The 23396-nt window shown below is 36.4% G+C and overlaps 2 protein-coding genes across 2 annotated transcripts in view; one reads left to right on the top strand and one right to left on the bottom strand.

Annotated features, from left to right (window-relative positions):
• Window positions 1–23396, top strand: part of IMMP2L (inner mitochondrial membrane peptidase subunit 2) — a 949675-nt gene that overhangs the window by 445621 nt on the left and 480658 nt on the right. The gene's annotated exons all lie outside the window — the stretch shown is intronic.
• Window positions 8203–23396, bottom strand: part of LRRN3 (leucine rich repeat neuronal 3) — a 41696-nt gene continuing 26502 nt past the window's right edge. The window contains exon 2 of the mRNA XM_070368802.1: window positions 8203–11204. Within this exon, the coding sequence (XP_070224903.1) occupies window positions 8719–10845 (2127 nt within the window). The 5' untranslated portion in view covers window positions 10846–11204 and the 3' untranslated portion in view covers window positions 8203–8718. The remainder of the gene's footprint in view (window positions 11205–23396) is intronic.

The raw sequence follows: 23396 nt of genomic DNA, 5'->3' as shown, positions 1-23396 counted from the left end.
GTTCAGTTCAGTCACTCAGTTGTATCTGACTTGTTGCAACCCCATGAATCGTAGCACTCCAGGCCTCCCTGTCCATCACCAACTCCTGGAGTTCACTCAAACTCACGTTCATCAAGTCGGTGATGCCATCCAGCCATCTCATCCTCTGTCATCCCCTTCTCCTCCTGCCCCCAATCCCTCCCAGCATCAGGGTCTCTTCCAATGAGTCAACTCTTTGCATGAGGTGGCCAAAGTACTGGAGTTTCAGCTTTAGCATCATTCCTTCCAAAAAGCCCAGGGCTGATCTCCTTCAGAATGGACTGGTTGGATCTCCTTGCAGTCCAAGGGACTCTCAAGAGTCTTCAACACCACAGTTCAAAAGCATCAATCCTTCGGCGCTCAGCTTTCTTCACAGTCCAACTCTCACATCCATACATGACCACTGGAAAAACCATAGCCTTGACTAGACAGACCTTTGTTGGCAAAGTAATGTCTCTGCTATCTAGGTTGGTCATAACTTTCCTTCCAAGGAGTAAGCGTCTTTTAATTTCATGGCTGCAGTCACCATCTGCAGTGATTTTGGAGCCCCAAAAAATAAGGTCAGCTACTGTTTCCACTGTTTCCCCATCTACTTCCCATGAAGTGATGGGACCGGATGCCATGATCTTTGTTTTCTGAATGTCGAGCTTTAAGCCAACTTTTTCACTTTCCTCTTTCAATTTCAAGAGGCTCTTTAGTTCTTCTCCACTTTCTGTCATAAGGGTGGTGTTGTCTGAGTTATCATGTATGACAAACCTAAGCTAGAGTCAGAAAGCAGATAACACAGGTAACTGACTATTCTGTGCTTTTCTGTAATGGGATAGAAAAAGAGGACTGTACATAGGATCATGAAATGGATGCATGGAAATAATTATCGGAAAGTCCTTTACCTTTCAGGCTTTGCAAGTGGCTCAGTGGTAAATATTCCGCCTGCCAAGCAGTAGATGCGAGTTTGATCCCAGGGTCGGGAAGATCCCCTGGAGAAGAAATTGGCAACACACTCTAGTATTCTTGTCTGGGAAATCCCATGGACGGGGAGCTTGGCAGGCTGTACTTCATGGGGTCACAAAAGAGTAGGACATGACTTAGCAACAAATAAGCAACAACAAAAGCCACAGAAGTATCTTTCAGCCAGTGAGAACTTAGTGAATATGCTGATTTTATAGTTTAATTTATAAGAATATATACAGGTCTTTGGGTTTTTGTTTGTGTATGTGTGGTTGATAAACCAGTGCTCACAGTCTATCTTTGGCAAGCAGTAACACAGTTGGCAAATTGGAGCCCTTTACACCAATTGCTCATGCAAAAACCGCGATAGGAATATGAACTGCTGCTAAGTCACTTCAGTCGTGTCCGACTCTGTGCGATCCCATAGACAGAAGCCCACCAGATTCCCACGTCCCTGGGATTCTCCAGGCAAGAACACTGGAGTGGGTTGCCATTTCTTTCTCCAATGCATGAAAGTGAAAAGTGAAAGGGAAGTTGCTCAGTCGTGTCCGACTCCTAGCGATCCCATGGACTGCAGCCCACCAGGCTCCTCCATCCATGGGATTTTCCAGTCAAGAGTACTGGAGTGGGGTGCCATTGCCTTCTCCAAGGAATATTAAAATGAATATATTTATGGAGATAGTTAGATGATAAGCACAATTAATGAATCTGGTGTACTATTGATATATAGTCCCTCCTCAAAATAACACCTTTGAGTTATTTTTGTGAGTTATGGCATGCCAGAAAAGTATCTGACTGTTACTCTTTCACATGATATCGCATCTTTTGTTTATTTTTTTCTGGTCTATATCATTATTATCTTGGGAAAGAAATTTACTTATCTGAGAATGATTTATAAAGCGGGAGTGTTAGCACTGAACCCACAAGTATTTCATGAAAATTGAATTAATGTAAATATGTGTGTGTGTGAGAGAGAGACAGAGACAGAGGAACATAAATATGGAGACACAGCAGGAGAGTGAGCCTGTACATCCGTCAGTATGCATGATACACAGAAAGATGGTAAATGTTCATTTTCCCCACACCACTTCCCCTTTAGATCCAGAGTGGATTTATTATGACCATAGCACATTTTTAGTCTGGTACATATTCACCATTCAGTAAGTGGTATTCCTTTCCAGTTTTTATCTTTCTACTCAAGGGACTATGAATGTATACCTGTTCAAATGCAATGATGTTATTAATGATATTTCCATTAGTTGCTATACATTATATCTGCCAGGAAAATATCTCAAGCATCACATTGTGATTTCAGGCCTGAGTCTGATCTGAGATGCACATAATCCGTTGTTTGAAAAACCTAACTTCCCTTACCCTGACACAGTTGTTTTTGATGTAACTGAATTTTTCAATGCAGCCTATTAAATCTCTATGAATGCATACATATAAGGATTTTGATAGAGAAAGAAATAGATGATTTTTGTTCTATGTTTAATCTTTTCTCTATTGAGTGAAGTTGAAAGTTGCTCAGTCGTGTCCAACTCTGTGACACCATGGACTATACAGTCCGTAGAATTCTCCAGGCCACAGTACTGGAGTGGGTAGCCTTTCCTTTCTCCAGGGGATTTTCCCAACCCAGGGATTGAACCCAGTTCTCCCGCATTGCAGGTGGATTCTTTTCTCTATTGAAGGGTTCTTTCTTTTATACTCACAGGTTTGGGTTGGTTAGAATCACATAATCATATAAATTAATATATTTTATATATAAATATGTTTTCTAAACTCTAATAAAATAAGGAATTTAATATGAAAATCATATCAGTATATGAATGTTGGTTTGTTTGGCAGCTACCTAAGAAACAGGGATGGGAATTCCAGAAACCTTAAAAAGTTATTTCTAGACATGATTTTTGTTTCTTTTCTTAAACATGTGACTCCTTCCTGTAATCATTATTTACCAGAGATATCTGTCTTTAATCCCAGTTTTGATAGTGAACTTCAGTGTTATATAGTATTCTTCTGAAGAACTCTTTTGGTGTCTTTGAACATCAGTCAGTTCAGTCACTCAGTCATGTCCGACTCTTTGCGATCCCATGGACTGCAGCATGTCAGGCTTTCCTGTCCATCGCCAACTCCTGCAACTTGCTCAAACTCACGTCCATCAAGTCGGTGATACCAAATACCTCAACCTCTGTCATCCCCTTCTCCTCTTGCCTTCAATCTTTCCCAGCATCAGGGTCTTTTCCAATGAGTCAGTTCTTCACATCAGGTGGCCAAAGTATTGGAGTTTCAGCTTCAGCATCAGTCCTTCCAATGAATATTCAGGATTGATTTACTTTAGGATGGACTGGTTGGATCTCCTTGCGGTCAAAGGGACTCTCAAGGCTTTTCCAACGCTACAGTTCAAAAGCATCAATTATTTGGTGCTCAGCTTACTTTATGGTCCAACTCTTACATCCATACATGACTACTAGAAAAACCATAATTTTGACTATATGGACCTTTGCTAAGTAATGTCTCTGCTTTTTAGTTGCTGTCTAGGTTGCTCATAGCTTTTCTTCCAAGGATCAAACATCTTTTAATTTCATGGCTGCAGTCACCATCTGCAGTGATTTTTGAGCCCAAGAAAATAAAGTCTGTCACTGTTTCTCTTGTTTCCCCATCTATTTTCCATGAAGTGATTGGATCAGTTGCCATGATCTTCATTTTTTGACTGTTCAGTTTTGAGCCAGCCTTTTCACTCTCATCAAGAGGCTCTTTAGTTTTTCACTTTCTGCCGTAAGGGTGGTATCATCTGCATATCTGAGTTATTGGTATTTCTCCCGACAATCTTGATTCCAGCTTGTGGTTCATCTGGCCAAGCATTTCACATGATGTACTCTGTGTATAAGGTAAATAAGCCCGGTGACAGTATACAACCTTGACGTACTCCTTTTCCAATTTGGTCCAGTCTGTTCCATGTCTGGTTCTAACCATTGCTTCTTGACCTGCAGGTAAGGTAAACTCTTTGATCATATTCCTGTAATAATGATACCTCTGTTGGTTTAAGAACTATTTGTCTTTATCAACCTTGAATCTGTTACCACAGATGACAGAGAGGTTATTTTATTACTGTCTGATTCTCTCTCTTCTAGGATTAGGAGTGTCAACTTATGTCCAAGGTTTACTCCATTATTTGTTCCAGAGGCTGGTAAACACTGTAAATGAATATCACAACCGAACGTTGAATCAATACCTTCAGACACCGAACCATATGTTTTAGTGAGAAGCTGTATTTTTCTTAAAATGATCACAGAATTCCATTAGTTTCTTGAAGATGTCTCAGAATTAGTAAAGATATACACACTGCTGTTGCTGCTGCTGCTAAGTCACTTCAGTCATGTCCGACTCTGTGCGATCCCATAGACGGAAGCCCACCAGGCTCCCCTGTCCCTGGGATTCTCCAGGCAAGAACACTGGAGTGGGTTGCCATTTCCTTCTCCAATGCAGGAAAGAGAAAAGTGAAAGGGAAGTCGCTCAGTCGTGTCCGACTCATAGCGACCCCATGGACTGCAGCCTACCAGGCTCTTCCATCCATGGGATTTTCCAGGCAAGAGTACTGGAAAGGGGGTGCCATTGCCTTCTCCAGATATACACACTAACCACTATGAAAACTTCAAATGCTGTAACAGTTCATCCTTCTGAAAGCCTTGCTGAGGTCAGCCACAATTCATATTTTTATGCTTTGTTATTCTGGACCATATTACACTAATATTGAAGTTATATGTGATAAATTTGTTCTTAAGTCATTACTTATTTAAATACCTCACTTTACTTTTAAGAGAAAGCTATATCAATGTATCTGTGATATACCTAACCCCTTATTTGATATTGACCATATGGCTTGTTTTGAAGATAAGCTAAGTGTTCTCTGATGTATGTGTAACTGAACTAGAGTAAGTAAATTCATGTCTATATGGGTTTGTCTATTTTCAGTAAGAATAAAAAGGAAATGTATCCTTTTCATGTGTTCAAAATTTTGTGTGTCTTCTCACTTGGGAATGCTGAATGCTTCTTAGTCAATTCAAGAGGACCTTTGCTATATCATTAATGGAATGTTTAGGCCAGATTTTGGTAATAATCTATATTTTAATAGACTATTCTTTAAAGTTTGTATTTTAATACTTATTGGAATTTAAAGTATTTTAATAATTTAATATTTTAATTGGAATTAAAATTTGTATATTAATTTTGGATACTTTAGTGGATATATGGACCATGGCAATAAAAATTAACTCAGATTTTTCCATTGTATTTCTGTGGATAAACAGTGTTTTATTTTTCCCTTGCCTCAGAGAAATAATATAAATTAATTTGGTGGTCAGCCTTAACAATAGATCAAGTTCTCACTTTTCAAATTAACACAGAAAAGTGGTCACTATTGTGTTGAAATTAGAGTCAGATTCTTTCTTTTTCCAGACTTCCATGATACTGATGATAGCATTTTGATTCTAGGCTGTTTTTGATTTTGATTCATGGCTATTTCTTTCCAGTATAATACTGCCGTGCTTCTAAGCAACAGCCTAATTAGCAATTCATCTGTCGGGGTAAAATAATATTATAATGATTAGACTGCAAAACTAAGGGTGAAAATACTAACATTTAAAGAGAAAATCATTTTAGTCTTTGTTTAGATTTATTCCCAAATGACCATTTGGGGTGTTTGATATTCTAAATTGCCTGTGATAATCATATTTTTTGGGAAAAAAAAACATTTTACTTATTTGTTAGAATTTGTTTTGGCAATTTACAGCGATACAGAAAGAGAATGAATCAAAGAACATGTAGCCACAATATAATTACTATTAGTAAATCCCCATCTCCTAGAAAGTCAGCATTGTGGTGAACCTAAAGATATTCTTGATAGTTACATATACAATGAGAATTCTTTTCAGCTACTTGTGATAGCTGTGAGAACATTTTTTAAAGGGGATATATAATTTTAGTTGTTTTGTTTGCTTCATTGGTTACTCACCTATCACTTCTAATTTTTCATGTAAAAGGCTAACCTATGAAAATGCTATTCATAGCTGTTGTAAGATTTTATAAGAGTGGATAGGGTAAGTTGGTCTTCCTCATAAAATACATAACCATTTTGGCAGTGGTAGATTTACCTTCTTGAATTTAACTTCCTCATATTTCTTGGGCAATCAATGTATGTTGAGAACAGGGGAAAGATAATTATCTATGTTTCTGTGCTTTGAAATAATTTATGGTAAGTAGACAGACATCTTGATGTTAACTAGTCTGAGGAGGGTGTTAGGCTAGTGTGTATGTGTATTAAGAGCAGTAATAGAATTAAGTTCCTATATCAACATGTGATAAATAAAACATTTTAGATCAAATGAAAAAAATTGATTTTCTGAATATTAGATTAAAATTTGAGCAAGGAAGTAGGATCATGATTTGCTTTGAGCATCTGTATTTATTCACCTGTAACAGAAATACTTCATTTCTGTGCTCACTGTAAGGTATCTATTCAGAGTATGTATTTACTGCAATTTCTCTAAGAAAAATGTAGCTTGAAATGGATTCTCAGCTTCCCCATATGTTTGTTATAGTTCTTCATGCAGATAGACATATACAAGGCACCTAAGCAAGTTCTTGCTGACCTATACAGTACCTGCATCCTATTAGGTCATATTTCAGCTCCTATGTTTTTGATAAATAGCCTGGCTCTTAAAAAGCTCTGTCCATGGTGCTGAAACCTCTTGTGATGTATGAGCATGCCTTGCTGATAAATTCTAATGTCAGCCTCTCTGTGATAGTGATTCATCAGGTTGTAAAATTTGTGTTTGGGAAACACACTGAATTAGCAAGTTTCATATTTTGTTTGTGGTAAAATTAACACAGTTTGTCCTTTTGTTTTAAAGAATTCATAACAATTACTTTAAAGCATTGCATTAACAGCTTGGATTTAATTAGATACTGTTAGTGCTATCACAAAAGCAAATGTCTAGTATTAACAAATACGTTGATATGACTTCAGTGCTAGAAATGATTACAGGCCAGTGACATATTGGTAAGAGGAAGGAAGCTTCTATAAGAACAATTAAGCAATTGATTATGAATAGTTAAAGTAGCAATTAACAAGGAAGCCTTGTAGAGATAAGAAATTTGCATGTAGAAAGTAAGGCTTATTCCTGTTGGTGATTTTTTTTTAATAGTTTCAGGATGTTTTATTTGTACATAGATACATTTTGGGGGTAGAACTATGGATTTTGTTTGTAAATATGACTAAAGCCTTAAAAAATCTTGGTAGTTTTTTCCAGGTGAAATTCTTGTATTTTTTGTATAAGATTCTAAATTACAAATATTAGTATTTCAATGATTCTCGATTTTTTAACCTGCATTCCTTTAGGTGCCTTAAATATAGTCATAGAGAACTGCATTTTTTCTCTTTTATTCTAAATTAGTCTCAGAATCTTTTCATTAGTAAAACAGTTCTCTTAAATTTCTCTTTAACTGTGGAACTTCTTCTACTATCAATTCTGTATATCTTAAGATTAAATTTAAAATTTTAGTCTCAGAAAATTATAGTCTCCTAAAATTCTGAAATCTATTGTTATCCTGGGATAAAGAATCATCCACTTTGATTATAACTATCTTTAAGTCCATACCAACTGGGTAAGTTGCTACACAATTATATAAACCTCCTTCTTTGGGGGTCATATAGAGTATATTGTTTTCTTGCTGTATTTGCAATATAGAAGAGTGTTAGGTTATTTGTTTGTTATTGCAGTGTCATTAACTGTCGTTAACTGTTTACAACCACAACAAGATTTGAAAATTACACATAGGTAAGTCCTACTGAGATTTGGTGATATTTTCTACAAAGCAAGCAGCCTAATATTGAGTTACTGCCAATTATTAAAATAAGACTTTCAGTTCCTTAAATATTGGGTTTATATTACATGAACCTAATAATTATATCTACTCCAAAAGCTTCTTGTTAAGAAAATCTTTAAGTGAATACATAATTTCCTAGAGGATTTGTTTTTGTCAATAAGGGGTTAAATACAATATTATTATTGCTGTTCAATATTGATAAAGTGCCTTCCAAGATCCATTTTTGTGCATTATAAATATATAGTTACACCCAGTAAAAGTGTCTTACTCTTAGCCTTCCAAATTTCATTATAGAAAAACACTTTTGGAAACACTGTCATTTAAATATCTGGTCAGATGGTATTTCCCAGAAATTATTCTTTATTTAGAAACAAAAACAAGACAAAAGCAACTGATTTTAATCCAAAATGTATTTTTCCTTATAAAAGAGGTCCACATACTCACTGTGTCTACTCTACAGAATTTGTCCATTTTATTACACCACCTGTCAATTCAAGTTTATCGGGTCACTGCAAAAACTCGTGGCTAATATGTGTAATACAACACAGGAGGAGGTATTGCTCAGTTCAACTATTCTTATATACTTAAAAAAAAATACAGAAATGTTTTTGTTCACTTTAACTGTAGTCCAGACAGAAAAGTTACATGAAAGTTCTAGAAAATGGATTTATTTTATTTGGTTGCCACAGTACCCTTTGAAGCCAGTTAATTAAAATGCCGAACTTGTACATATGTCCATTGGTCAGGAGCAGCACTGGTGAAGCTTAAACTTCTTTCTGCAAAGTAATATTTCTCTGCCTTTTTTTTTTTTAAGTATAACCACAGTCTTGAGTTTTTCCTTGAAGTAGATTTAGTTGGTTGTTTTTAGGACATGTTAGTTGGCACACCTATAACAGTTGCTTTTACTTCCAGTGCTGTACCTTTTTCTTTGCCTGTTTCCCAGAGGTTGATCAGAGGAGGATAAAGCTCACTGAATGCAAAGGTTGGTTTCTGTAAGTAATTCCTTACATAGTTATGTCCACCATCACAGTTGACTTCTTGAGAGAGGAAGCTGAAAAGACATATCACACCAATAATCCCCAGAGAGCCTCCAAGGCAAGCCATAAATGTTGTGGTGTTATTCTTTTCATACTCTTTTTGATCAGGGTCCAAACCTTTTGTGGTGACATTTATACATTGTTTTCTGCTTGTTTGGTAGATGGTGGGGATATCAATACAAATCTTATACTCAGTTGCTGGGTTCAGATGAGTAAGATTATACACCTTGACATCAGATGGTATTCGCGCACTTTGGGCAGCATGGGAATTCTCAGCCTTGACAAAGGCTGTCCACTTAATACTGGATTTGAGAATTTTAGAACTTGCTTTCCAAGACACCAGAACGGAATTGGCCTGAACATCTTTTATTTTAATATTCAAGGACCCACTGTTATCCTGGGGAAGAGACCCATCCACTTTGATCATAACAGACTTTAAGTCAGCACCCACCAGGTTAGTTGCTATGCAGGTATACAAACCCCCTTCTGCTGGGGTGATGCCGCTTATGTCAAGTGTGCCTTCAGAATGGACGTAGAACTTATTTGTTAGAGTATTAGGCAAGAGTTTTTTACCAGAAGGTGTTATCCAGTAGATTTCAGGCTGTGGCTCTGCAGTAGCTCTACAGTGTAAGGAAACATAACTCCCAGCTTCTAAATCCAGATTGGAAGGAAAACTCTCAGGAGCTATAAGAGGGAGACAGATTTCCATCATTTCCCTAAAATGCACCTGCCGCACATTCTGGCCTTGGAATTCGGGCGGGTCCACACAAAACAGTGACTCTGGCTCCATAAATCGAATGTTGGTTTTGTTCATATTAATCCAACGGATGACACAGTCACACCTGATAGGATTGCTGTGTATGCTGATTTCCTTGAGGTTTGGCAGAGATTCAACTGTACCCTGGTACAGGGCACTAAGGGCATTGCTGTTAAGCATAAGTGATTCCAGCTTGGGCAGCCGGAAGAATGCATTTGGGTGAATGTAAGACAACCTGGGGTTGTTAGTCGCTTCTATTTTTCTTAAATCTGGTAAGTTATCCACAGCAAGACTGTCGATGGAAATCAGCTCAGGCATATTGTTTATTCCCAACTCTTTTAAGTGTAGCATATTGCTAAAATCTCCCCTCCGTATTCTGTTAATGGGATTTTTATTTAGATCCAAAAATTTGAGGTTTACTGCTTTTTGAAGAGCAACATTGGGCACTTTAATAAGCCTGTTGTCATAAAAAGAGATGCTTTCTAAGTTTTCAAGTCCAACCAAGGCGTTATCTGGTATTTCTGTGAGGTTTATACCAGCTATAACCAGGCTGCGAAGATTGATAAGAGGTTTAAAGTTCATATCTTTGATTCTGATGATTGGATTTTCCCCAATCATCAGAATCTCCAGATTGGGAAGAGCCTCAAACCACTTACTGTTGATCATCTGCAATCTGTTTGAATTGAGATGAAGTCGAAGAAGATTATGTAGGCCAATAAAGGCTCCTGGTGAAATTGTAGAAAGCAAGTTGTGATTAATATAGAGTTCTTGTAAGTTGCTTAGTCCAGACAGACATTTTTCAGGCAGCTCAGTAAGTTTGTTTTCTTCTAGGTATACAGAAAGAAGCTGAGGCATCTTTTTTACATTAATGTTGGTGACTGAAGATAAATTGTTTTGAGATAAGTCCAGGCCAGTAAGGTTTACTGGAAAGTCTATGGAGTATTCAATTTTTGCAATATTGTTAGTCTGTAGTAGCAGAATCTGTGTGTCAGCAGGCAGTCTGGCTGGGAAATTTGAAAGACCTAAATCATTACAATCCACGGTAGATGCCTCCATATAGATGGATCGAGGTGTAAACCAGGGCCGGATTTCACACGTACATAACTGTGGGCAATCTGCTTTTTTATCTACAGCTTGTACTAGGGTAGTGATAGCTAGGCCAAGTAGCACATGAATTTGGAGTGGCAGGTCCTTCATCTTAGCTTTCTTCTTCAGAAATTTAATGGGCCCTTAAGGATTCCACGGTCACTGCTAGTAAGATCAGTAAGAGCTGATTGATAAAAAAAATAGTTGCTTTTGTCAAATGACGAATGCCAGAGAACGGCAAAGATTTTCTTCATGGAAATAAGTGCCGGTGCCACAGTTGCATTGTCCAGAAATGCCATGCATATTGGAGAAAAGGCTTCTGTCTCCTTTATGATAGGATATGGATGTAATTTTTGAAGATGGAGTATGTATAGATGGTCACAGGAAATTAGGCAATTCATTTATTTAGGAGTATAATATTCACATCCCGTGCTAGTTCAGTACTTGCAGGAATAGCAGCATGATGCTAACTATAATAAAATAGAAAAGAAAAAAGAAAGATAATTAGTCCAAAGGAAACAATACAATACCCATTAACTAATTATGATTCTTATATATAATAGTCTTACTTTACAGTTAATTCAATATGTTTTGATGACCTTATTCCCTGTTATTCCCTTATTCCCTGGGCCAATAGTAATTGGCCCAGAAATTGGACAGGCTGAGAAACTGTATCTTTAGAAAACTTAAATTACATTAAACATAAAGAATTTTTCTCTGTTTTTCCAATCTTTGGTTATTTTATTGCTTGTTATTACAAGCTATTATTTGTTGTTCTATTTGACAATTACGGTGGGGAGGGGAGAAAACCTTTCAGTGATGGCTTTTTTATTTTCTCTTAGAGAGGCAAAATTAAAAGGTTATAAATAAATGATAAATAAATAATGCTGTTCAGTTAAAAATCAAATGAATTAGTCTGTGATTCCTCAGGTTTCCAGGAGACGACATTTAGAAACAAAATTATAAAATGATGTAGAAATTGTGGTATTTAGCTGAATTTTCCATTTTCATTCATACTTCTTTCCAAAGTCTCCTTTGTATAAAGTGACTTGAATTTTGTAGTCTTTGGAAAAGATTGTCTAACTTGCTGTAGATGCACTTGTATATTGTTATGTTTAGCTGAAATTCAGATTAATGTTAGACTGTTTTATTATCCCCTGAAAATAACTTATATTCCATTAGTTACAACAATGAAAAAGTAACTTTATCACATCAGTAAAACAGACACTTAGCTGTACCTTCTTTTAAACGGTTATTGATGTCTTTGTTGTAATAATAAGCAACTGCAAAGCCAAGTTGCAATTTTGATATTTGCTATATTATAAAATACCTACAACTTTCAGATGTTCACTCCACCTGTTATACTGCTGGTGAGTTCTCCCTGCAAATGTACAGGACAGCTGGAGCACGGCTGCCCTGTTCATTCTGAGACTGGTGCCTACCAGGAGTGAGTGAGTGAGTGAAGTTGCTCAGTTGTGTCCGACTCTTTGCGACCCCATGAACTGTAGCCTACCAGGCTCCTCCATCCATGGGATTTTCCAGGCAAGAATACTGGAGTGGGTTGCCATTTCTTTCTCCAGGAGATCTTCCCGACCCAGGGATTGAACCCAGGTCTCCCGCATTGTAGGCAGACGCTTTATTGTCTGAGCCACTCTGCTGAATAATCAGTCTGTGAATACTTTTCTTTCATCTCTGCCCAGTGTTGACATTCATAATGGCATTGCTGACTGACTCTAACATTGGTGTTTCAATGACAGAGATAAATATATTTGGAGATATAGCTTCCACAGAGAGACAAAACTTTTTAATTGAATTTTAAAAATTCCTTGGTTTTAAAACTTGTGAAAAATTTACAGTTCTGTCACATCTTGTCCTCCTCTTATCCACTAAGACATCTGATAAAACTGGATCATGAAATTCAGATAACTACTAAGTTATCCTGAATTATCTTCTTTTTTTTTTAATTACTTCACTTATTTAATGATCAGAATTCTTTTTTTTTATAAAATACTCTTCAGATATTATTACTCTTAATCTGTTTTAAGTAGGCTGTAAGCCCCTTGAAAGAATTTAATGCAACTGCTTCTTCCTGAAGATGCCTCATAAATCCTTAGACATCCATGATCTGGGGTCCCTCCTCTTTTTCTCTGTTTCTTGTCATCTTCTGCCATTCTCCTGCATGCAGCCTTCTCTCTGCCTATAGAACTGTAGATGGCGCAACTTCTCTCTGCCTGGATTGCCTGTTTCTTTGTTTTAAGTTAATTCTTGCTGTTTTGTCAATCTTCAGTTCAAGCATCACCTCTCTAGGAAGCCTTCCATATAACTCCTCCCCCCAAGTTGTACTTAGCTTCCTGCTAGTACAGGGTGGTTCCAGGGCCCCAGCACACATCTCTGTCAGAATTTTTAGTTGATTTTCTCCCTCATCAGACACTCACTTCCTTTCATGCCTGAGATCTGCCTGATTTTGCAATCCCAGCTCCTGGGCATGATAATTAGAACACAGTAGATGCTCAAGAAAGGTTTTCAGTGAACTGATAAATGAATTACATTAATATATATATTCATCTTTCTATATACAATTTAAGCAGCTTGGTTTAATTTCCTAATTTCAAATCTAGCCAGTTTAATGCACATAAATCTACTATACAGAGTATGTGTTACCTTTATTGCTAAAATTCAAGGTTTAAATTTTAATGTAATACAAAAGAGCTAGATTTTAAAGAAAAGTCATCTAATATTATATCTTAGTTTATTCCTTAATTTTTTCAGTCAAAATTTAATGAACACCTATTATGTGCCATTTTGGGTTAATAGTTGGAGGATAAAAGGAGGACTTAGATATGATTTCTTCCCTTCATAAGTTTTCAGTCTTTCAAGGGTGACACAAGTAAATAGGGAGAGGTACCAGGATAGAATTTTAAATAGAAAGCTATTGCATCTCTATTTTCAAAATGAAGAAAAAGCCTAGGTACAAAGTATAAAAGATATTTCAGTGTGTTGCCACAAATGTTAATAACTCAGTTGCGAACTGAGCAATCATAATTTCGGCCAATTAATCAGTTAGATCCAGTTTCTCTAGCAAAGAGAAACCTATATTCTCCTTTATGTTAACTAGAGGATTAGAAATGTTCAAGGTAAGACATTCTTTTGGGGGGGATCTTAACCTAATGCCATTTTTTGTTTTTAAAATTTTTGTGTTTTCTTAAATTTATATTTACCTTTAATTAGAAACTCTTTTCTGACCTCATTTCATCATTTTGGCCTAGTCATATGCCCAAAACAACCAAATCTGAACTACATTTATTCTGTAAGCTTTTGAAAATAAGGAGAGTTCTAAAAGTAGTGAACACATTTGAGTTTTATTTTTCCAGGTCTGTAGGAAGAGATTGTCAGTATAGGGAGTACAATGGGAGATATGTAAATTGTGCCTTTTTTGTAATATTGATTTTTTTCTCATGTCTTTGGAAATGATGATGATACTTTCACTAATGGATTATTTGGCATGGATTGTTTGCAGGATAGTAAGGCAGTAATAACATCTTACATATTAGTGCTTTGCAGTTTTCAAAGACCTTTGATATCCATTGTTTATTTTATGTTAATAATGACCTTGAAACAGATTGCAGAGGGATTTTAACAGCTGTTTTTGTTTCTGTTTTTTTGTGTTTTTTTTTGACAAGGGTATTGACAATCTATCTGCCTGGAATCACACAGCTAATAATTGATGAGGAGGAATTAGAACTCAGGCTTTATCTTTAGGCCTGCAGCTCTTTCTAGTAAGGCACGTTGCCTATACATGGAAACATGTGATAAAATCATATTGACAAAGGTAGTGCAGTGATTTATGTCTTAGGATGGGCTGGCATTACCTTTGTCTTCAGCTTTTCAAATTTGGAATATTAATATTATCAACCTACTAATAGTGAGCAGGGTGTGATCCACACTAACCAGACTCATAAGAGACAAGACCCAAATCCCAACACATTACAGTGAGAAATATGACTATCAAGAGTACAAATGTTAATATCTGAATCTGCCAGTCAATGCTTTTGCTTCATTTTAAAAATATACTTGGCAGTACAAATTATGAACCTGCAGTTTGTTTGTGAATATAGGTCGGAGCAGGGAATTTAGGTGAGATTTCTTATTATTGTCATCAGAAATGATAGTCTGAGATGCTTGCTTTAGTAAAGAGCATATATCATCACAGGAAACTGAACCTCCTGAGCCTCATGGCCTTTAGCATGGCCTCAGCCCCCAAAAGCTTATTGTGGGAAACTTTTTCCAGATTTATTCTTGGTCACTTCTCATCTGTGTCATGATAATTATTTGTTTACACTTCTTTTTCCCCTTACTTGCCATAAAATTATTAGACAAAAGATTATTGCTAGACATGAGATTATTAGACTATTTCCTTACTAGATATAAGATTATTAGGTTATTACTTTCTAAATTATGAGGTCATTATTATTATTGTTAGAAACTGTGTTCAGCTTCCTTTTGATTTGATTATATTAGTGTATTTGATTGATTGATTAGTACCTAGGCCAGTATATAGGTCATTAAACAAATGTTTGCTACATGATAATTCACAATTATCTTTGTATAACTTGTGTTGAATGATAGCATATGGACTAGTGATTAAAATGACTTTTTGTCCTTAAGTAACTTAAAACACCAAAAACAGTGGTTAAAATCCCTCTGTAATCTATTTCAAGGTCATCACCTGAAAGAATGCAGGAGACCCCAGTTCGATTCCTGGGTCGGGAAGATCCACTGAAGAAGAGATAGGCTACCCACTCCAGCATACTTAGGCTTCCCTTATGGCTCAGCTGGTAGAGAAGCTTCCCACGATGCAGGAGATCTGGGTTCGATCCCTGGGTTGGGAAGATCCCCTGAAGAAGGAAAAGGCTACCCACTCCAGTATTCTGGCCTGGAGAATTCTATGGACTCTGTAGTCCATGGGGTTGCAAAGAGTTGAACATGACAGAGCGGCTTTCACTTGCAACTTAACAATTAGCAACATAGAAAAAAATAAATAAAGAGGAAAAGATATGCCCCCAGATTTTTATAGAATTTTTTTCTTATTGTTTCACAGTTAGAAAGTAGAAATATCACAGTTATACTGCAAAGTTTCCATTGGGAAAACAGAAAATGGTTCACTTTACTAGCACCAATTTAAAAACATAGCTGGTCTTTAGGTACACCTTAGCTTTATCAGTGAGAAAATGGTGTTTGTTGGTGGCAATTTTGAGACTTGGGCTAGATAGCAATTATATTGGTGATGTTGATTTTAGAAGGAGAATTTGTCATTTGTTCTTTATATGCATTGGTGTAAAAATTTTTTGTTTTAACTAACAAACTAGTTATGTCATTAAAAAATAAATGGACCAGCATCCCATCTTCACTTTTTGAGAATTTTAATGTATATGCCCTAAATCCTCTTACTTTTATCCTCCTTCCCCCTCATCTTTCCCTCCTCTGTTTTTCCTTTTTTAATATACTGGAGTAAAAAGAGAAACTCTCTGAAAATGTTTTTTAAACTTAGAAAACTTGTATTATACAATTATTGATATACTTACTTAATTTCCTATACTCCATCAATTTGCTTGGATTTTATTTTTTTCTCCTAAGGAATGGGAAAAGTATACTTGAAAATATCAGTATTTCAAGTTAGGTTTAAAGATTTTAGGACTGTTGCTTGGGAAGATGATCTGGAACCTTGTATTGGGACTGGGATATAATAAGCCTTCAAATAAATACTTTATGATGGATGAATGTATGAATGGATGGATGTTTATAAAGTACATAACATATAGATAAAACATTGTCCTTCTCTTCTTCAAAATAAAGTAAGCCATATGCAATGAAACTTAATAATTGTAGATACATCTTCATTAAATGATTTCCTGTTATTAGTGTACACATCATATATATGGTCATACTTAGGAGCTAATAACTGGTTGATACTTAACTATTGCTAATTTCAGTTGCTTTTTCATTTAAAGCTTCTTTCGTAAGGTCATGTTTATACTTCCTTTTAGTTTTAAAGGCAACAGAATCTTCCATATATTAAAGCAAAGGTAAGCTGTAATTGAATATTATACAATTTCAGAAGACATTGTTAGTGGAATGTCACCAGGAATGAAAACTGACATCTCAATGAAATGTATTATATCAAGGCTCTTTTAAATGATTTGAATGAATGACTCATACAAGTCTAAAGGCAAACCCTATTAGAGTTTACCATCTATCTACTTCTTCATTTATTCTTCCATTCAGTCTTTCAGTAAGTATTTGCTGAGAGCCTACTGCATCAGTCAATGTGCTTTCATTTCTAGTCATTGCATTTCATAAGATTTTTAACAATTGAAAGATTAAAAGTGACTTTTCTGTGACAAAGTGTAATTGGCAGTGTATGTAAGGCCTTTTTGGGGGTTGGCAAATTCAGAAGACTTTTAATTTTTCAATTTAAAAGGCATTTTAAGATGTAATTTTTCTCATAGTATCTTTATTTTTTTTCTGTTGGCTTCCCCATGTCAATTTTTGCCTGATATTTGGGAGAATAGCATTGAAACATGTATATTATCATATGTGAAATGGATCTCCAGTCCAGGTTCGATGCATGATACACAGTGCTCAGGGCTGGTGCACTAGGATGACCCAGAGGAATGGGATGGGGAGGGAGGTGGGAGGGGGCTTCAGGATGGGGAACACATGTACACCCGTGGTGGATTCATGTCAATGTATGGCAAAACCACTATGATATTGTAAAGTAATTAGCCTCCAATTGAAATTAATTTTTTTTTAAATCCAAAAAAAAGTGTTTTATATGTTTTAAATTAAATAATGTGTGCAAATTAGACTCTGACCAGCAGTGTAAAAGCTCCCAGTTTTGGCCATTAAAAGAAAGCAATGTTAAGAATTCTCATATCTTAAGGATATTTTTTAATATTTGTGGACACTCATAACTTTAGATTTCTTCAAAATAAAAATAGAAATAGTTTCTAGCTATAATTATATATGGAATTTTTGAGACCAAAAACTATTTTTTCCTTTGTAAAAAGATCTTAATTCTTTAGCTGCTTCTGTTTTTTTTTTTAATTTTTATTTTATTTATTTATTTATTTTTCCTTCTGTTTTTCTACGTTTCTGAAACATTGACCAGACACCTCCTTTTCGGCAGACACTGTCGTAGCCACTGCAAAGTCAACAATAGATAAGATAAATTGTCTGTTCACCAAGTTCTCAGTTATTAAAGGAGAAAAGAGCAGAGGCTGCTGCACTGTAGAGCTGACTTGTAACAGCAGTATGTGTACTGCTCTGCAGATGCACAGAGGAGGAATTCATAGGTCTCTCTACCCAGCACGAGTAACTTGGGTCTTCTGTATTCTTTTATAATGCTTATAAAAACTCAACTGAAGTAGTGGGGAAACACGTGGGTAGGGAGATTTAATATCCAGTATCTTTCGGGTGAATTTTTACAATCCTAAAGCTTAAGAACAAAGTGTGGCTTCTTCCCCATACCTCATTATGTGTATTATAAAGACTGCAGAGTCTGAAGAAGTGAAACATTTGGATGCTTAAGTTCAAAAATTGTTAAAGATAGGAGGTTGCCATGGCTACATCAAAGCCCAGTTTTTCCTTTTCTTCTATAGCAAATTGCTAGCTAAGTTCATTTGTGTAAAGAACTTAAATTCTTTTCTTCCATTATCTGACTTTACATTCCTTTGTTGTAAGACTCAGTCTTTCTTCAAATCTAATTGAACGTTCTGTATCCCAAAGGTATTGTTGGACTACATCAAATGCATCCCTATAAAAGGTTATTATTTTTTTTCCTTGAGAAATATATTTTCCAGTTTTTCAAAACATAATTGTTCTATGTCAACATTCAGGGAGTGGATAATGGTGACTATTTAGAGTAGTTTAATGAATGCCAACTTAAAATATTTAGATGTTAATAAAAAAATTGATAAATGTGAAGAAAATTTGCTTTGCATTATGAAATGTGGATCAAGTTTACTAGGTGATTGCGTGATTGAGGACAGGGCATCTTACTTTTCTATGCCCCAAGTTATTGATCATTAGAATTTAGAAATTGGTTGTATGATCATTAAGGTTTTTTTCATATTCTAAGCTTATATGATACTACTCTGAATATGAAATATATTTTTAAAAATATCTAAAAAATAGCTGTGGGTAAATAGTTTTAACCTTTGTATTTAATTGATCACTTGTTTATATTAGGATCACTGAATTTTGGTCATTATGATTTTTTTTTAATGCTATCAGATTGATTACCTGCCATTATTTCTATTTCATTTTATATTTATATCTAGTCAGTAAATGAAGAGAGTTACTTTAGTCATCATATTGAGATACACTAACCACTGGGTAAGTAAATTGCCTGAATTAGGTCCCTTGATGGAATAAATGAAGCAAAAATGAGTTGCTAGTAACTATTAATATTGGTATACGAACAATATATGCCTTATGATTTTTTTTGCTAATCTGAAGGATATGGATTTTTAATAATATCAAAGTTTCAGCCACCTCAGTAAACTTAGCATCATATTAAATTAGTGTATTTTTGATGTCATACTAATTTTTAGCTAGAAATGGGCATAGAGATCTATTGATTCTCAACCTCATCTCAGTTATGAAACCCTTTGTTCAAATAACATCTAACCTAGACTCACAGTAGGTCAAACATAGGAAGGAAGATCTATTCTGATTAACATGCCAGGTGGATGGTGGAGGAGGGTCAGATTTGTGGAAATATTTAAATGCCACCCAGTCTGGTTTTACATCTGATCCTGAAGAGGCTCCAAAGACCATGGTTTTCTGAACCATCTATCACATCCTCTCTTAGAAGTAAGGTAATGAAGGTCCTCAGAGGTGAAATGACTCAGGCAAAGTGGTTCATTCTAGAAGGGTGTTGAAAATATGCAGAGACCTTAGTGGCTCAAGTGGTAAAGAATCCACTTGCAATGCGGGAGATGTGGGTTCAACCCCTGGGTTGGAAAGATCCCCTGGAGGAGGAAATGGCAACCCACTCCAGTTTTCTGGCCTGAGAATTCCCATGGACAGAGGAGCCTGGTGGGCTACAGTCCATGGGGTCCACAAGGTCTCAGAAGTCATGACTTAGCAACTAAGCAGTAACAACTATGTTCTTAGACATGATTGAGTGACTAACACTTTGACTTAGGCATTCTTTCTAATGCAAATTCCCCCACTGCCATCTCAGTCTAGGGACCTACCTCTTGAGAAACCTCAAGTGAGGTTTCTGTTCCTTGGCCTTGAAGTGAAGTGAAAGTCACTCAGTCGTGTTCGACTCTTTGTGACCCCATGGACTATACAATCCATGGAATTCTCCAGGCCAGAATACTGGAGTGGGTAGCCTTTCCCTTCTCCAGGGGATCTTCCCAACACAGGGATTGAACCCAGGTCTCCCACATTGCAGGTGGATTCTTTACCAACTGAGTCACAAGGGAAGCCCTTGGCCTTGACTGACTCTTAATTGGCCTTTGTCCTTTCAAGATGGGAAGAATATCTAAGTGTGTTATGATAGCACTGAGTCTCCAAGGTAATTAGGAGCTGCATAAGGGATGGGGCAAGGAAGAAGCATGTGCTCTGGAGAAGAGTGGGTGTGGTAGGAGCAGTTAGTAACAACACATCAATGGCAAACCTGTCCCATGTAGTGCTGGTCTTATGCCTTATGCAAATTGCCACAGGTATTCCTCATGTCATATCTTTTTGTAGACTCCGATATCATTCTTCATTTTCACATTAAGGCCGAAGTGGTTACATGACTCTTTGGAAAGTAAGTTTATTCCCCCTCAGATTCAAGTCCCTTTATCTTGCCTCTAATCCACTGCTAAATTAATTAAACACAGAGGCCATTAACTGATAGGACTCTTAATTTTGCAGTGGCCTTTGTAAACAAACCCAAATCTAAGCCTGTAAATGCCTCAAGGTTACAAAATCGAACTGCTAAGGACAGCAAGGCAAATAGCTAAGCAGATTTTAAGCTATAGCCAATCACCCCTTTCTTTGCTTCTACATTTTCTCTCTTAAAGCCTCTCTCTGAGTTCCTGCCAATGGGGCCTCCTAACCACTTCCAGTTTGACTCTATTCTATTCAAATTGATTTTTGCTCAAATAAAGTCTTAAAATCTCAATATTCCTCAGTTAATCTTATACTACCACTGAGCCCTCATCCATGGAATTCTCCAGGCAAGAATACTGGAGGGGTTAGCCGTTCCTTTCTCCAAGGGATGGATCTTCATGACCCAAAGATCAAACCTGGGTCTCCTATATTGCAGGCAGATTCCTTATCATCTGAGCCACCAGGGAAGACCAATGAACTCTACTTCGTCCCAAATGTTTACTAATATAGCACCACTCATCTTAGTAACTATTCAGAAATTTATTTCCTACAACTGGATGAGCACACTGACTTTTGTTGTTGTTTATTTCTCCTTCTTTGACAGAAAAGTTTTACTCAAAAAAAAAAAAAAGAAAGAAAAGTTTTACTCAGATGAAATATACAAGGCAGTTGAGTGGTACAGAAGGGGAACTAGAATAAGCAAAACTTATTTTCTAAGCCTAGTTTTGCTGTGTGGTTCAGATAAATCATATTACTCTCTGAGTCTTAGTTTCCCACAAAATGTGGATTTTGGACAACATTTTCATTATTATTTCCAAATTGATAATGTTCTGGAATATCCCATAAAGGTTTCTTATAGAGTCACTGTTATAAAGAAGTTCCCTTTTTAGAGCACAATTATTTTTGTTATTGTATAGGACTTATGCACTAAAATGCATATGATGAATCCCATATATTTAATTTATACTATCTTTGAGGATGATTTCCTTAGATTCTTATATTTTGAGAATCTCAAATCATCTATTTTCAAACTGGCTAAAATTCTCTTTTGAATTATGATAGGAATAGCTGTAGCTAAAAAGTAGGGAAAAAAAAAAAGAGAGATTTGATATCATTTTGTGTCCTTGTCATATCCTGGACCTTCTGTTTGACCAGAGAATATTAGCGCAACTCTTAAAGCAAGTCATGTACTATTTTCATACCTCATGAAACTAGGCTCAGCTGACTCCCTTAGATTTAAATGTAATCCTTGCAATGAATTTCTTTTAGAGAAACCAGGAACAACTTAAATAGCACAAGTCTTTTTTTTTCCCCCTAAATCTTAAAATATGCTTTGGGCAGATTTTGAGAGAGTCTTTGGACTTTTTATCTTGTGTCTTCTGCTGTTTTCAGAATTTGGGAATTGTGCTATGTGGGGAAATCCATAGGGATAAAGTAAAAAAAGGATCAAGATAGTTTTCTGTAAAAAATAATTCCAAACATGGCACCCCCAAACAGCAGATCTGTGGAAGCTTGTTATAGCATTGCCAGAATCAGGAAGGATAATTCATAGTGCATAAATTCCTTATTTGTAATATTCTTTTAGAGGGTGGGGAATGCCATCTGAGTCTCAGGAGGCTTTCATATTGGTGTAGTGATTTCTGTATACTTATAAATAATAGCTTGTTGTGATACTGTCATTTCTCATCTTGAAAAGGATTCTGATTTGTATTTATTTTTAATTATAGTTTTTGCTCATCTGAGTACTTCATTAATAGCATTATATGTGAGGTTGATTTTTGTATGTAATTAGCAAAACAAACGATATTTCTAAGCCAGAACTTGTTCTGTTTGTTTATGCTTCTATTTCTTCTATGAGAATAACTCCATGTTCAGTTCAGTCACTCAGTCATGTCCGACTCTTTGTGACCCCATGAATTGCAGCACACCAGGCCTCCCTGTCCAAAACCAACTCCCGGAGTTCACTCAAACTCACGTCCATCGAGTCGGTGATGCCATCCAGCCATCTCATCTTCTGTCGTCCCCTTCTCCTCCTGCCCCCAATCCCTCCCAGCATCAGAGTTTTTTCCAATGAGTTAACTCTTTGCATGAGGTGGCCAAAGTACTGGAGTTTCAGCTTTAGCATCATTCCTTCCAAAGAACACCCGGGACTGATCTCCTTCAGAGTGGACTGGTTGGATCTCCTTGCAGTCCAAGGGACTCTCAAGAGTCTTCCACAACACCACAGTTCAAAAGCATCAATTCTTCAGCGCTCAGCTTTCTTCACAGTCCAACTCTCACATCCATACTTGACTACTGGAAAAACCATAGCCTTGACTAGACAGACCTTTGTTGGCAAAGTAATGTCTCTGCTTTTGAATATGCTATCTAGGTTGGTCATAACTTTCCTTCCAAGGAGTAAGCGTCTTTTAATTTCATGGCTGCAATCACCATCTGCAGTGATTTTGGAGCCCAAAAAAAGATGTTCTTTTCCAAAAAGATGTCCTTTTCATTATAGGGGACTGGAATGCAAAAGTAGGAAGTCAAGAAACACCTCAAGTAACAGGCAAATTTGGCCTTGGAATGAAGCAGGGCAAAGCTAGAGTTTTGTCAAGAGAACGCACTGGTCTTAGCAAACACCCTCTTCCAACAAAAGAGAAGACTCTACACATGGATATCACCAGATGGTCAACACTGAAATCAGATTGATTATATTCTTTACAGCCAAAGATGGAGAAGCTCTATACAGGCAGCAAAAACAAGACTGGAAGCTGCCTGTGGCTCAGATCATGGAC

The sequence above is a fragment of the Bos mutus genome, chromosome 4 (genome assembly GCF_027580195.1).
Source record: "Bos mutus isolate GX-2022 chromosome 4, NWIPB_WYAK_1.1, whole genome shotgun sequence".
Classification (NCBI taxonomy): Eukaryota; Metazoa; Chordata; class Mammalia; order Artiodactyla; family Bovidae; genus Bos; species Bos mutus.
The sequence above is the reverse complement of the archived record's forward strand: the minus strand, read 5'-3'. Positions and strand labels throughout refer to the sequence as shown.